Source organism: Bos grunniens, chromosome 7 (genome assembly GCF_055505025.1).
Source record: "Bos grunniens cultivar Pamir isolate PY7600 chromosome 7, Bosgru_T2T1.0, whole genome shotgun sequence".
Lineage (NCBI taxonomy): Eukaryota > Metazoa > Chordata > Mammalia > Artiodactyla > Bovidae > Bos > Bos grunniens.
Genome location: NC_141171.1, coordinates 60,833,884 through 60,847,645, shown reverse-complemented (window position 1 = coordinate 60,847,645; position 13,762 = coordinate 60,833,884). Strand labels below are relative to the sequence as shown.

At 40.3% G+C, this 13,762-nt stretch overlaps 1 protein-coding gene across 12 annotated transcripts in view; it reads left to right on the top strand.

Annotated features, from left to right (window-relative positions):
- The first annotated feature begins 3,232 nt into the window (after window positions 1-3,232).
- CSNK1A1 (casein kinase 1 alpha 1) overlaps window positions 3,233-13,762 on the top strand; it is a 49,458-nt gene continuing 38,928 nt past the window's right edge. For all 12 annotated transcript variants that reach the window (XR_015167730.1, XR_015167728.1, XR_015167729.1 and 9 more), the window contains exons 1-2: window positions 3,233-3,776; window positions 4,391-4,497. Coding sequence is in view for 8 of the 12 variants with exons in the window: in XM_086412402.1 (XP_086268528.1) it covers window positions 3,654-3,776; window positions 4,391-4,497 (230 nt within the window). In the remaining 4 variants the exon portion in view is untranslated. The remainder of the gene's footprint in view (window positions 3,777-4,390; window positions 4,498-13,762) is intronic.

The window sequence follows — 13,762 nt, the reverse complement described above, 5'->3', positions numbered from 1 at the left end:
CTACACCTCTTATGCTTATCTTTATCACTTTACTTAAAACATACTCCGGTTACCAGTGACCTTTGCATAAACATTGTGGTTTAAAAAAGTTTTCAATTTATCTGGACATCTCTCTGAAAACAGAAGTAAATCAATCACCAGGGCATGATTGTTCCAATTCACTTTCTACCCTTTTAATTCTTTTCTTTCAGTTAGAGGTTGGGGTTCTAATCCTTCCTTTGCCACTAAGATCTGTACAATGTGGGGCAAGCCACTTTATCCTAGTTGGGCACAACTAAAATGTGTGAAAGCACTGTGTAGACTGCAAAACATTTAAAAATATGACTATTGGGAATTAGCTGGTTATCCAGTGGTTAGGACGTCATGCTTCCACTGTAGGAGGCACAGGTTTGATCCCTGGTCAGGGAACTAAGGTCCCACTCATGGCATGGGCAAAAAAAAGATTATTGAAATAGGTGATCTCAAAAATTTCATTCAAGGTCTTAAATAAATTATGAAAACGTGAAAGTGATAAGTCACTTAGTGGTGTCTGACTCTTTGTGACCACATGAACCGTAGCCCACCAGGTTCCTCTGTCCATGAAATTCTCCAGGCAAGAATACTGGAGTGGGTTGCCATTCCCTTCTCCAGGGGATCTTCCCAAGGATTGAACCTGGGTCTCCTGCATTGCAGGCAAATTCTTCACTGTCTGAGCCACCAGGGAAGCCCACTTTACACTATATTTTTGGTGAATTCAGTTGACCCAGGAGTTAGGAATTACATTTTGGCACATTGTAGAAGACTTCCTCTATTACGCTAAAACTGCTGCTGATTCAAAACAACAGAATGATTTATTTGTAACTAAAATACCACCCAAACAGGTATTCCTTCAATTACTGAGGCTGAAAGTTACCACTAACAACACTTCATTTTAGGAGAAGGCTGAAGTCGTAGCCAACACCTAAAACTTCCATTTCTACATTAAAAAACCCCAACTTTTGCCCTTCTTAACCTAATAAATTTAAATTTTAAGATTTTCAATTGAAATCACATCTAAAAAAGGCTATAACCACTGGCAATATTCCAGTACATTTTGCTGGAGTAGTGTCAGTGTTGGAATAGTGATTACAGAAGGCAGGAAACAAGTGAGGAGACACACCAAATATTCACATAAAACAACAGACTCTCCAGGTGAAAGGGCTTCTAAAAGTTATTTAGACTAGGGAGTCCCAGAGCTCGGCATTTCAAAAGCTTATAAAAGGTTTAAAAAGGGGGTGGGGTAAGGCAGACATAAAGTGTGAACATTTAGTTTTGCCAAACAAGGATATTAACAAAACAACCATCTACCATCAGGACCATTTTATAAAAGGGCACTTTAACAACACATACATAAGATAAAATCTCAGAAGCATAACTTGAAATTAGATAAATGAAAAAATGCATTATCCTGCTTTTTTCTAGGTATCTCATGGAAAACTTTGCTGGACTTGCCCCTGTCCACACAGAGACCTCTAGGAATCCCTAATCTGGTCCACTTCACGCATATCCTTATCCCCCAACCCCCAGCTGAGCATTTGTGTCCTCTCTACTGGGGGGGGGGAAAAATTCTTTAAATGTATCCTCCACCCCTTATATAGGGAACTCTTCAAGCTGAGGAATCCATTAAATTTTGGATGGCTGTGGTAAAAAAAAATCAGCAGAATAATAGCTATCTTTGGAAACTTGAAAAATTCAGGATGCTTAAACTTGACTTAAAAACAAACAAACAAACACCAGAATCCTGACAGCAGAGAATTTAAAGTAAACCAGACACACGTAGAATCACCAAAGGAGGCTGTCCAACAGTGCTGAATTGGGAGTCAGGTGGCTTGGGTTTTGTTAGTGCGAAAACTTCACGTTAAATCTTAGTCTTTTTTCCGTTATCAAATTCAAGACATTTAGGTCAGAGCTTTATGAATACAAATATTTAAGCCAGAAATAAAGTACCATGTAGGAATTCCACTTAAGATATCTTCCAGGATGAACCCCATTACTACTTGATCAGCTATCGAGGCTGCAACTAAGTCTACATTTTTGTCCGTTTTTACAAAATTATCTTATTTGGGATAGATTTTCTATGTAAGTTTTCACAACCGAGGCTTTGATTCACTCATCCATCAGGGCTTGATTCATATTGCAGATGAAACACCATTATGCAGCTTTCTTTTCAGATTATCATTACTACCAAGCCCAATTTTCCCAGTTTAAATTTTTCTAAATGAAATTGTGCTCAAGATTTGATTCTCTGACCAATTTTTAGTAAAAAAAATCTATTGTGTAAAGTTTTAAACGTAGTCAGTTCTATAATGAAGTTATTTCTACCCTGTTTTTCGGTCCAGAATGCAGTTTTCAACAAGACCAAGATACGATTTTTCCACGTTTCTTTGTCGGGGTGGGGGTGGGGGTTGCGAAGAGGATAACCTTTGTATGTGCAAGTTTTTTCACGGCTCTAAATCTTATTTTCTATTGATTATGTATTGGCCACTAACATTACTCGGATTTTTGCCCCCTTTGGGTATCAAGTATCAGTGGGTAAACAACACAAAGACTTAGAGGGGCAGGGTTAATTCCTGCTCTCCCTCTTTTCGTCTCTGTTAAAATAGGGAATCCAACTCTCCCTAAAGCGCAGAATTCTAGTAAGACTCCTCAGCTAGACTGGTAAAACACCAAGCCCTGAACCAGCCCGTACAGGCCTGCTTTTCTCTTTCTTTCCACCGGAGGCGACAGCCTCTTTCAAAAGATACTGAACTGGAAAGGGCCGGTTGGGGGGGAGTAGCCCCAGTAAAGATCAAAAGGTTAAAAACCGCCTCAAAGGTCAATACCCAACTCTTAAGGCCTGACGCACCATCTTCCAAGAAAAATGAAGGTGACTCCTCCCTAATATGCTCTGTAGGCTTGGGGCCGCGAGGCCTTTCAGAAAACAGGCGGGTCTGAGGTGATTAACAGGTAGTTCAGAGTGCAAGTCGACGACCGGAAGTGGAAATGGGCCCCGGGCGGGGATGAGAAGAGACCACAGCACGCTTGCGCAGTAAGCAGGGTTGCAGTACGCGTGCGCAATTGGGCGGTGACGGAGTGACGTTCAGAGCGTGGGCCGCGACTCTCACGGATCCGGTTCCGCCCTCCCTCTTGCTGTCGACCCTCCGGGGCTAGCGCTCGCGATCCCTTTCCCACAGTGCTCTGCGCTGTGAAGAAGCGGCTCCCGGGGACTGGGGGCATTTTGTGTTGGTTGGAGCCAGAGTAACAAGATGGCGGCGTCGGCGGAGTGACAGGGGTCCCTCCGGGCGGGAGCCGGCGGCAGTGGTGGCAGCGGTATCGCCGCCCTAGCTTCACCGCTCTCCTTTTCCAGCCCGCGGCGTCGCCGGGAAAGCGGGACAGCGGCGGCCGCCAGAAACAAGTGGCTCAGCCTGGTAACCGCGAGAACTCCTTCAACAATCTGCGGCCTGGCCAAAAAACCTGACAGCATTGGTGATCAGGTTCCCCTTGGCCGATTCTGGGCTCTGTAACGCCGAAAAAGAGCCATCGTTTTCTGTTTCCTGCCGCTCTCCACAGCCTTTCCGTGGTCGAGCCCTAGAGGCCTCCATCCTCCCTTTAGAGGTGTCGGGGCTTAGCCCCAGCCTCCATCTTCGTCTCTCAGGATGGCGAGCAGCAGCGGCTCCAAGGCCGAATTCATTGTCGGAGGGAAATATAAACTGGTACGGAAGATCGGGTCTGGCTCCTTCGGGGACATTTATTTGGCGATCAACATCACCAACGGCGAGGTAAATCACCTGGGGTGGGGTTCACGACTACGCTGCGCCTGTCCTCACTCCCCCGCCCCGCGAACTCTCGGGCCTTTTCCCACCGCACTCACGCACTGGGAAGTCCAGAAGGAGCCAGTTTTCCTGTCTTAGGAACCTCCCCCGCTGTCTTTCCCTAAAAGGAAAGAACCCGAGAGAAAGGTTGGGTATACTAGGAAGTTTCCTAGCTTGTTAAAAATACACCTTAATCGAACTTTAAAAAAACCGTCGTTTAAGGTGAGAACGGCAGAATCTTATTTCTGGGATCCCCTCGTTTTCTTCCTGTATTTTTAGTTGACTGGGGTTCTTGTTCCCATTAGGCCAGCTCCCTATCTCCTGGTTTACTCATAACCCTCATTACGTTTTCTGGATGAATCATTTTCTTATACTTCAGAGGACGTGCCGCTTTCGTCACTGCCCCCTGAAGAGGCCTTTGAGGCTGGTTGCCTCGTTTTATAATTACAGAGATCTTTCTCTTCCCAGCCTCTCACCACATTCTAGCCGAGAGTTGGAGATGTGCTCATGTTTCCCCCTTTTCCCAAGTGACATTGAATCCATAAGGATGTTGATGCCATCATCCCCTCTTTCCCCTGCAGGAGGTGGCAGTGAAGCTAGAATCCCAGAAGGCCAGGCATCCCCAGTTGCTGTACGAGAGCAAACTCTATAAGATTCTTCAAGGTGGGGTTGGCATCCCCCACATACGGTAAGAATCCTTGAGCGAACAGGCGATCTTCTGAGAGAAGTACAGAATGGGAGAAAATGTGTAAGAGGCAGGCAATGGGACCAGCTGAATCCGGCTCTTGGCATTTGAGTTACCTGGGTTTCCTGTGAAGCGTAAGTCACCACAATCACGGTAAATTTTAGTTTGCCAACTTAGTTTAGGATTTCAGTTTTTTGTTAACACTCTGCTTCGTTTAGCTTCCGTCATTCTTCCCGAGGCTTTCATTTGCAGTGAAAAGTATGCAGGTCATCTTTGATCCCAACGCGGAAGGGTTGCCTACTGCTTTCTTTCACCTCAGCTGTTCCTTAGGTTTGTCCAGCGAAGTGGATTTGAGGGTGCCGAAGTGACCGGGCTGGGCCAGTTCGGGTTGCTATTGGAGCTGGCTTGGAAATGGCTGCTCTTTTGTTGTGTTTTTGTTCCAACATGTCTTCCTCCTCCGCTTAGAAAATGGCGGAACGACGTGACTCAACCACATATTCCTGCCCTTTTCACTGCTTGGGTTCATAAGTTATGCTTCCTGGATTCCCTCTTTGGCGGCTCCGAGTTGATTAAACCTTTGAAAAGCCTAGAATAAAGCCGCAGGCAGTGGTGAGGTTCAAGGAAAGAGATGGCATAGTGACAGCCTGTTTGTGATCTCTGCAGCAAATGAGATGTGAAATTAAGTTTACTATGCAAAATCTCTCATAGTCCTTTCCAGAAGTGTTAAGTAACTCTGTAAAGAATGGTAATGTTTGTTGCATTTCAGTCTGTGTACGAAATTTTGTGGGAAATGACAAAGGCAGTTTGAGCAACACTATGTTGAAATTGACTCAGTTGTATTAAAAGGAAGCTTAATCATGTCACCGCAGTTTGACAAGTAACTTTAACCTGTTGAGTTACTTGGTCAGTAACTCCTCACGTCTGGGAAATTGTAGCTTTTTTTTGGAGATGGGATATTGGTGAAGGCAAATAGTAATAAGAATAGATGATGACCAGATGAAGACATTGGGTCCTTTTAAATTATTAAAGGATTTTATAATAGTTCGATTTTAAAGATTAAAGAATATCTTCCTAGGATAAAGACTAAAACACAGTTTAAGACCCAGCCCTTTTCCAACAATTATTTAATAATAACATTTGCAAGAAGATCCAGATATAGTGGAGAATTAACTGGAATGGTATTTACTGTAGCCTCTTTTACTATCCTAGCTTTTATTCTTCAAATCTTGAATTAACTGGATTATATACATTAATTCTGATGTGAAAACAACCAGAGACACACCATCCTTAAAAAAATTTTCAATGGTCATAAACATTTTTAATGGAGAAATTGAATGATACAATTTTCTATTGGTTGGAAGTCAGAATAAATTATTAGGAAGAAAATACCAGGTTTATCTTACAAGATAAAGATTAATGTGAAATCTGAGATGATCAGATTTGAGATTTTTAATGGTTCTCATCCATTAAAAAAACCCTGCTGTGGAAAAATGAAAAACCTTGAGTAAAATACTATCTTTCTTCGTCACAGAATAAAAAAATTTGTGTTAGCCTAAGAATTTTAAATTTCTTTCCTTTTGCATATATTTTCATCTCTCCACCCTGGCCCTTGCTGATTTACTTCCCATTACTAGTTTTTCTTAGAATTAAATGGAAATGCAGTCATGCAGTATGAGGTCATTTGTGTCTGGCTTCACTGACCTAATGCTTTTGAGGCTGGGAGGTTTTATAAATTTCACAAATCAGGTTGAATTTAATGTAAAATGATTTTCACAAAAGCAATAAGTATCTGGCATTTTCAGTGCTAGCTCCAAATTAAGTACGTGCAGTTTTATTTGGTAGCTTTTATTTAAGAACAGCACTTATACACCAATGAGGGCAGTAGTTAATATGGTGATTACCCACATAAATAAATGAAATTGACCTGTGAGCAAAATTCTCAGAACTTGAAAGCAGAGGGAATTGTGGAGTTACAAACTGGGTGGAGCTAAAGAGATTAACCTGATTTTCAAGCTAAGACTTCTTGGGAGAGGAGATGGGATTTCAGGATCTGACTGACTCTAAGGAAGAAAGCTTGGTGAACTGGACAGGAAGGCTGTCCAACAGTGAAGTCTGGCTACTGGGAGTAGTTTCTAAAGCAGAATGTAGTTATTGAATGAGGGTGAGGAAAGAGTGAACTTGTTTTAGGAGTGGTATAGTCCAGGTACATAGAAACAAAAAGTGGATCATTGGTTTTAAAGTATGAGAGAGAACTGTTTGTCCACTGATGTGGGAAGGATAAGAAAGACTTATGCATAAGCTTTCTTTATTTTGGGTGGCAACATCATCTGCTCTGCTTAGTTTGTTCCCCACTATTTCCACATTAACTATATGCATGTGTGTTTGTGTTTAGTTGCTCAGTTATGTCTGGCTCTATCGGCCCCATGGACTCCTCTGTCCATGGAATTTTCTAGAGAAGAATACTGGAGCGAGTCGCCATTTCCTGCTGTAGGGGATCTTCCCGACTCAGGGATTGAACCCGTCTCTTGTGTCTCCTGTGTCTCCTGCATTGGCAGGCGGATTCTTTACCACTACCTGGGAAGCCCAATAAATACACTCAATAAATATTTACTTGGAAAATACTAAATTAAATTGCTTATTAGCTTTTATTATTATTAAATAAGGCAGTCTATTCCCCATTGTATTAGAAACTTGACACCAAAATTTCTAGACCTCACTAATATCTACCTCCTCCCTCAATCAACCCTCACCCTGAAAGTTGTCTTAAGATTCTATGGGATATTCTAAAAGAAAGGCTGAAAATTACCGGGCTTATATATTATAGCATATCTGCCTTATCAAGTCCTTAGTTTGTAAGGACCTTATTAAGGGATCTGTTGTGCAGAAGCACAGCATCCAGTGAGTATAAAGAGCAAGAAGGGGAGGATGGTGTTCAGTCTCTAGGTATTTTTAAGAAACTAAAAGCCTTTGGGACTTGTGAATTGACCTCTGGGAGCTCATTTTAAGTTACTTTGTTTCTGTTACAACCCTCCTTTTTTTGTGCTACTTTGAACTGAATTCAAATCTGTTGTTCACTTCAAATACCTTCTCTAAATCCGCCATGTGGTATTGACTGAGTCATCTGGGGTCAGTCAGTCCCTTAATCTTTTTGGGCATATCAGTTTCCTCTTTTTTGAAATAAGATTTTACCAAGTTGGTAATTTTCTAATTTTGTTGGGGTAGAAGTGTGCTGGAAAGAAAAGTTTGGAGAATTTCCTACTCTTCTCTTGGAAAAAGTTTTGCACACTGAGCTTTTTGGTAGGGTTTGTTTTGTCTTTAGCAGTTATTTTATTTTTTTGACTATGCTGGGTCTTCATTAATTGCTGTGCGTAGGCCTTCAGTTGGAGTGAGCAGGGGCTACTCTCTAGTTGCGGTGCACAGGCGTCTGACTTCAACGTCTTTTATTGCCACACACTGGGCACTAAGAGTGTAGGCTTCAGCATTTGCCGCATGCACGCTTAGTTGCTTCAAGACATGTGGGCTCTTCCTGAACCAGGGATGGAACTTGTGTCCCCTGCATTAGCAGGAGGATTCTGTACCACTAAGCCACCAGGAAAACCCAAGTAGGGTTTTGTTTCAACAAGTTTCCCTACTTAAATAAGTCACTGGCCTAGTTGATCTTAGGATTTGTGGCTATGAAATTTTAAGATTTATTTTCAGATGATGGTAGCTAGAAAGCATTTCATCACAGTTTGGTGTTTAGTCTAGATCTTACCTTTGAATGATATTTTAGTAGTGAGATACCACTCAGGACCTTGAAAATACTATCTGCATCAGGTAAACCATCAGTTACTATTTAGGAGGAAGTAAATTAATGGGGACACTTTTATAGAAAATATGATAAAGAAAGTGGGAAAGGGCATAGGATAATTTTGGTTGTCTGGTTTTTTTTTTAACCCCTCCCCCCCTTTCTTTTTTTGCCCTCTCTGAATGTCAGAAATCCTGGGAGATATTTGTAAAGTATAAGTTAATCCTTACTGTTCAGTGTTAAAAGCAGCTTAAATTTTAATCTTAGCTTTTTGGCACTGAGCATATATCCTGTAAATAAGTTCTAATACTGTTATCAGAGAACAAAGATGACATCTACACTGGGTATGTCTTTGTTAGAGAGATAATGTTACAGATCACCACATGAGAAATGTGATTTTAATTCATAGAGTAACTAAATCCATAGAGTAACTGTGATATACTAAATCTGTGATATCCTAAAGGTACTTACATTGGCTTATGCTGGATTTCTAGTAATGGAATGATGCTTAGATAGCATTTGGAGCTGGATGAAACTTGAGAAATAGCCACACTCGATGATACAGATTAGACTATTGAGTCTTCTTCAGTACTTCTTACTAGATGTCTCCTAACTTAAAGTTTTCTTGGGGCAGTTTTCACCTTTATGTCAAGATCACATTATGTCTGCGTACATACCCCACACCTTTTCACTTGATGCTGCAGACCTATATTGTGCCTCCTTCCTTTATGGCATTTGGTCTCATACAGAAAAACTGATAAATGTAAGTAACCTATTGTTTGCACTGTTACTCAATTGTGAAAGTGTTACTGTAGCATGCCAGGCTCCTCTGTCCATGGGATTCACTAGGCAAGAATACTGGAGTGGGTTGCCATTCTCTTCTCCAGGGGATCTTCCTTACCCAGGGATACAACCTTGTTCTCCCACATTGCAGGCACATTTTTTACCTTCTGAGCCACTAGGAAGCCCATTAGATCCTTATAATTCTTATAACCCTTTCTCTTCCTTTTGAGTCCATGGATTGCTGGATGAGAACTTTAATGGACGTTATTGATTTGTGTCTTAAAGTGGAGTGATACTTGTAAACATTTGTATAGTCTGTGGATTTTACTGCCTTGGCTTTAGTCATTTTTTAGAGCTAGGTCATTTTGTTTCTGAGTATACTTAATCTGTGGGGCTTCCCTGCTGGTTTCGTGGTAAAGAATCTGCCTGTCAATGCCAGAGATATGGGTTTGATCCCTCAGTCAGGAAGATCCCCTGGTGAAGGAAATGACAACCCACTCCAGTATTCTTGCCTGGGAAATCCCATGTACAGAGGAGCTTGGTGGGCTACGGTTCATGGAGTTGCAGAGTCGGATATGACTTAGTAACTAGAAAACAGTATCTAATACTTAATATGTATCTAAGATATGATTTGCTAAGGTTTTCTCACGATCTGTCCTGTTTAGCAGAAACTTCAATGTCAAGAAGTCTGTACAAGAGAATTTGAATTTGAAACAAATGTTAACTCATTTAATCTTTTTAACTTATTCCATTTTATTCTTTTTTGAAATATAATTTTGTGTGTTTATTTTTGGCTGTGCTGGGTCTGTGTTGCTGTGCAGGTAAACTTTCCTCTAGTTGCGGAGAGTTGGGCGTTAACTCTAGTTGCGGTGCGCAGGCTTCTTGTTGTGGAGCATGGCCTCTAGGTCAGTGGGTTTAGGTAGCTACAGCATACGAGCTCAGTGGTTGTGTGTGGCACATAGGCTTAGTTTCTTTGAGGCATGTGGGATCTTCCAGATCAGGGATGGAACACCTGCATTGGTCTCTTGCATTGGTAGGCGGATTCTTTACCACGGAGCTACCAGGGAAGCTGTATTCCATTTTGTTTTTAAGATCAGTCCTTGAGTTTTAACAGAATGTTTTCTGAAGCTAAATGAGCATCTTAATAGCTTTCATAATATAAATGAATACCTAGTCTAAATGATGTTTTCTGTACTGTTTTTATATGATACAAGTGGCTCTTAAAAATTGTGAAAAAACTAGTGATAACATATACTGATCCATGTCTTAATGGAATCTTTTTAATGAGATGTAATTTTCATACAGTGTAGTGTATATATATATAGATTAATGTATCATTGAATAAGTTTTGACAAATTCATACACTGTAAGCCACCCTCCTTATTGACATAAAGAATATTTCATTTTTTTTTAATACTGCTAATCCTTGGTAGGCGACATTTTGTGACAACATAGGTTTTATATATTTTTTAATTGACCTTGTGAATTATTGTAACATTATTTTTCTGGATTTGATGTTGATTTGTCAGTATGTACAACTACAAGTTAGTAATATGTTTATCACCATGATGTATACTAACCTAATAAAATGACTGAGTTGGGTTGGTGATACTCAGTGGCGGTTGAGATCTTTACTTATTTTCCTCCTCTGAATAACTAAAATATTGCTTTTTCCTTGTCTGATAGTCATCAGTGGGGTATGTTTAATAGGGACTTCAGAAGTGCTGTAGAAAAATGTTTAGTTGGAGGGTACATTTTGATCTTTATTTTTATTTTTATATTTTATTTTTCTGATCCTCAATAAGAAAGGAAATGGAAAGGGCATTATATTGAGAGTCAATACTTAGGTTCTGTCTGTGGTGTCATCTAGATTTGAACCTTGAATGAATTCTATCATGAATGTCAGCTTTCCTTTATAAAAGGGATTTTGTAAGACTATCTCGGTCTTGAGTTTTTTTAAATGCATTATATAAATTAGTGGCATCCATCCACATGCCAAAAAAAAAAAAAAAAAGAACCAACATCCAGGCATTGCCCATGGTCTCATTTAATCATTACAGGAATTCTGTAAGTTGAGTCAGAATAGTTAATTTGCCTAAAGTCACAAAGCTAATGTGATATTTGAATAGACTTTACTGTCTCAACAGTATCAGTGGTTCACAAACTTCGTAGCACGTTGTAATCACTTAGAAAACTTTAAAAAAATATTGACACCTGGCTTCTAACCTCATATTTTGAATTAATTGATTTGAGGGTATGACTTCTGGTTTAATTTAGTTTTGGGGTTTTCTTGGCTACACCATGTGGCTTACGGAATCCTTGTTACCCAGCCAGGGATTGAAACTGGGTCCCCCCCACAGTGGAAGCCCGGACTCCTAACCACTGGACCAAATCTAGTATTTCTTAAGTGAACAAATGGAAATATGGCTGTACTGGTTGATTTAGCTTTGAATCCTGATGTAGAGATACTGACATATCAAAATGCTGCTGCTGCTGCTAAGTCGCTTCAGTCGTGTCCGATTCTGCGACCCCATAGATGGAAGCCTACCAGGCTCCCCCGTCCCTGGGATTCTCCAGGCAGGAACAGTGGTGTGGGTTGCCATTTCCTTCTCCAATGCATGAAAGTGAAAGGTGAAAGGAAAGTTGCTCAGTCGTGTCGGACTCTTAGTGACCTCGTGGACTGCAGCCTACCAGGCTCCTCCGTCCATGGGATTTTCCAGGCAAGAGTACTGGAGTAGGGTGCCATTGCCTTCTCCCATCAAAATGCTAATGTATGTTAATTTCACAGTAAAGGCTTGCTAATGTGGACCTTTGTCAGCTTCAGTATTTATCCATGGTTTGTTGGCCTTTTGGAACTTCTTTTGGCTCAAACTTGGAATTTTTTCTACAGGAGAATTTTTTTTTTTTTTTAAGGAAGCAAGATGGTGACAGTGACTAAGCATACATGGTATATATCACATGTTTCATTTGTGCCAGCATTAAGTGTGCAATGACAGTGTTTGCAAATTAACCTGAAATTGAGGCTATCCTATATTTCAGGTCCTCTGGAGGCTGCTCTGAGTACTACTTACCCGTTACACTTTCTACACTGCCAAACTATTCTATCTACATGTAAGGTGGCTTTTATGGTGAGGGGAGGATGCGATCTGATTTAAAACTGCCTTGTTTGTTGGAAAGTGGTAGCATGAAGCTTTTGTAAATTTTGTTTCAAATTCCAAATTTTCAAAGTCTTTCATTTGCATACTTACCTTATTTTGCTTTTTTTTGTTCTCACTTGATCGAAATTATTCTTACTACTAAACTTCCCTGATGGCTCAGCAGGTAAAGAATCTCTGTTTCAATACAGAAGATAAAGGAGACTTGGGTTTGATACCTGGGTCAGGAAGGTCCCCTGGAGAAGGAAATGCAGCCCACTCCAGTATTCTTGCCTGAAGAATTTCATGGACAGAGGAGCCTGGCAGGCTACAATCCATAGGGTCGCAAAGAGTCAGACCTGACTGAGCATCTGAGCACATATATCTACTTACTGAAAACCTAGTGTTTTCATTTTTTAAGCCTTCAAAATATTAATACTTTGTATCCTTCTTAAGGAAGGGAGTGATGTTGGCTTTTTCTCTGAAAATTAAAGTTCTTTTCTTGGAGAGAGTCAGTGAAGTTTACAGTACTTTCTAGAGAATAAGCAAACATTTCTTTTCTTTTATTCAACAAATACATGTGTACGTGAGTACTATGCAGTTTCAGATAATGGGCACATTTCAGTGAACAGATAGCTTTTGTGAGACCTACATTCTTTTTGAATATATATCATGTGCTTGACATATAGTTGTGACTTTGTCCCTTGCTGAAAGTTAGTGGCAGAGGTATCTAAATTTCATACTGTGAGGACATAACCTTTCCTTAACATCAGACAGCATGCTGAGCTATCCAGAGATTGCCTTGATTGGAGAGGTCAGCAGAGACCCCATTATGTCTCCTTGTGAATCCTGCTTAGTCAACATTTCTCAAACATCAGCCATGCATAGTAATTACATTCAGAGCTTGTTTAAAATGTAAAGTTTTCTGCCTCACCCCCAGATTTGTTTGACCAGTACTGGAATGGGCCTTGCGAGTGTATTTTTGTCAAGTACCTCAGATAATTCAGGCTAAAGACCAGAGAACCACACTTTGAGAAATACTGTGCTGAGGTTTTGACACTTCATTGTTTTGAGCTGTTGTAGGTAGTTTGTGATTATTTTGCTGAGAGGGCTCTGACTGTTGTAGGAGATGCTATTGTCTTGTTTGTTATTTCATAACTGTTGGGCAACTGCTTTTTGTAATGAAAGTAATCCTTATATTTGTGTAGTGCTTTTATAATCTCATATTTACTAGGAGATCTCTTGATAGATAAGTATAAAAATGTTTACCAGTGAGCAAAAATGGCTTATGCAGGTAAGAAAATGACAAAGGAAGAACTGAAACTTGTGTTTTTGGCCATCGATTGAGTCATTATTCTTTTCATTATATTGCATATATTGTGAGTTTAGCTAGCTTTCCATTCTCAAGTCCAACTGCTGGTTTATTGAGCCACTTTTTATTTGTTTATTCACTGAAGGGCATTTTTATAAGTACATGTTGCATAGTTCTATATTATTAGCTTAGATTTACATTGAATTTAATTTATGAAAAGATAGTCATGTGTTTATACATTACTTTTTTCTT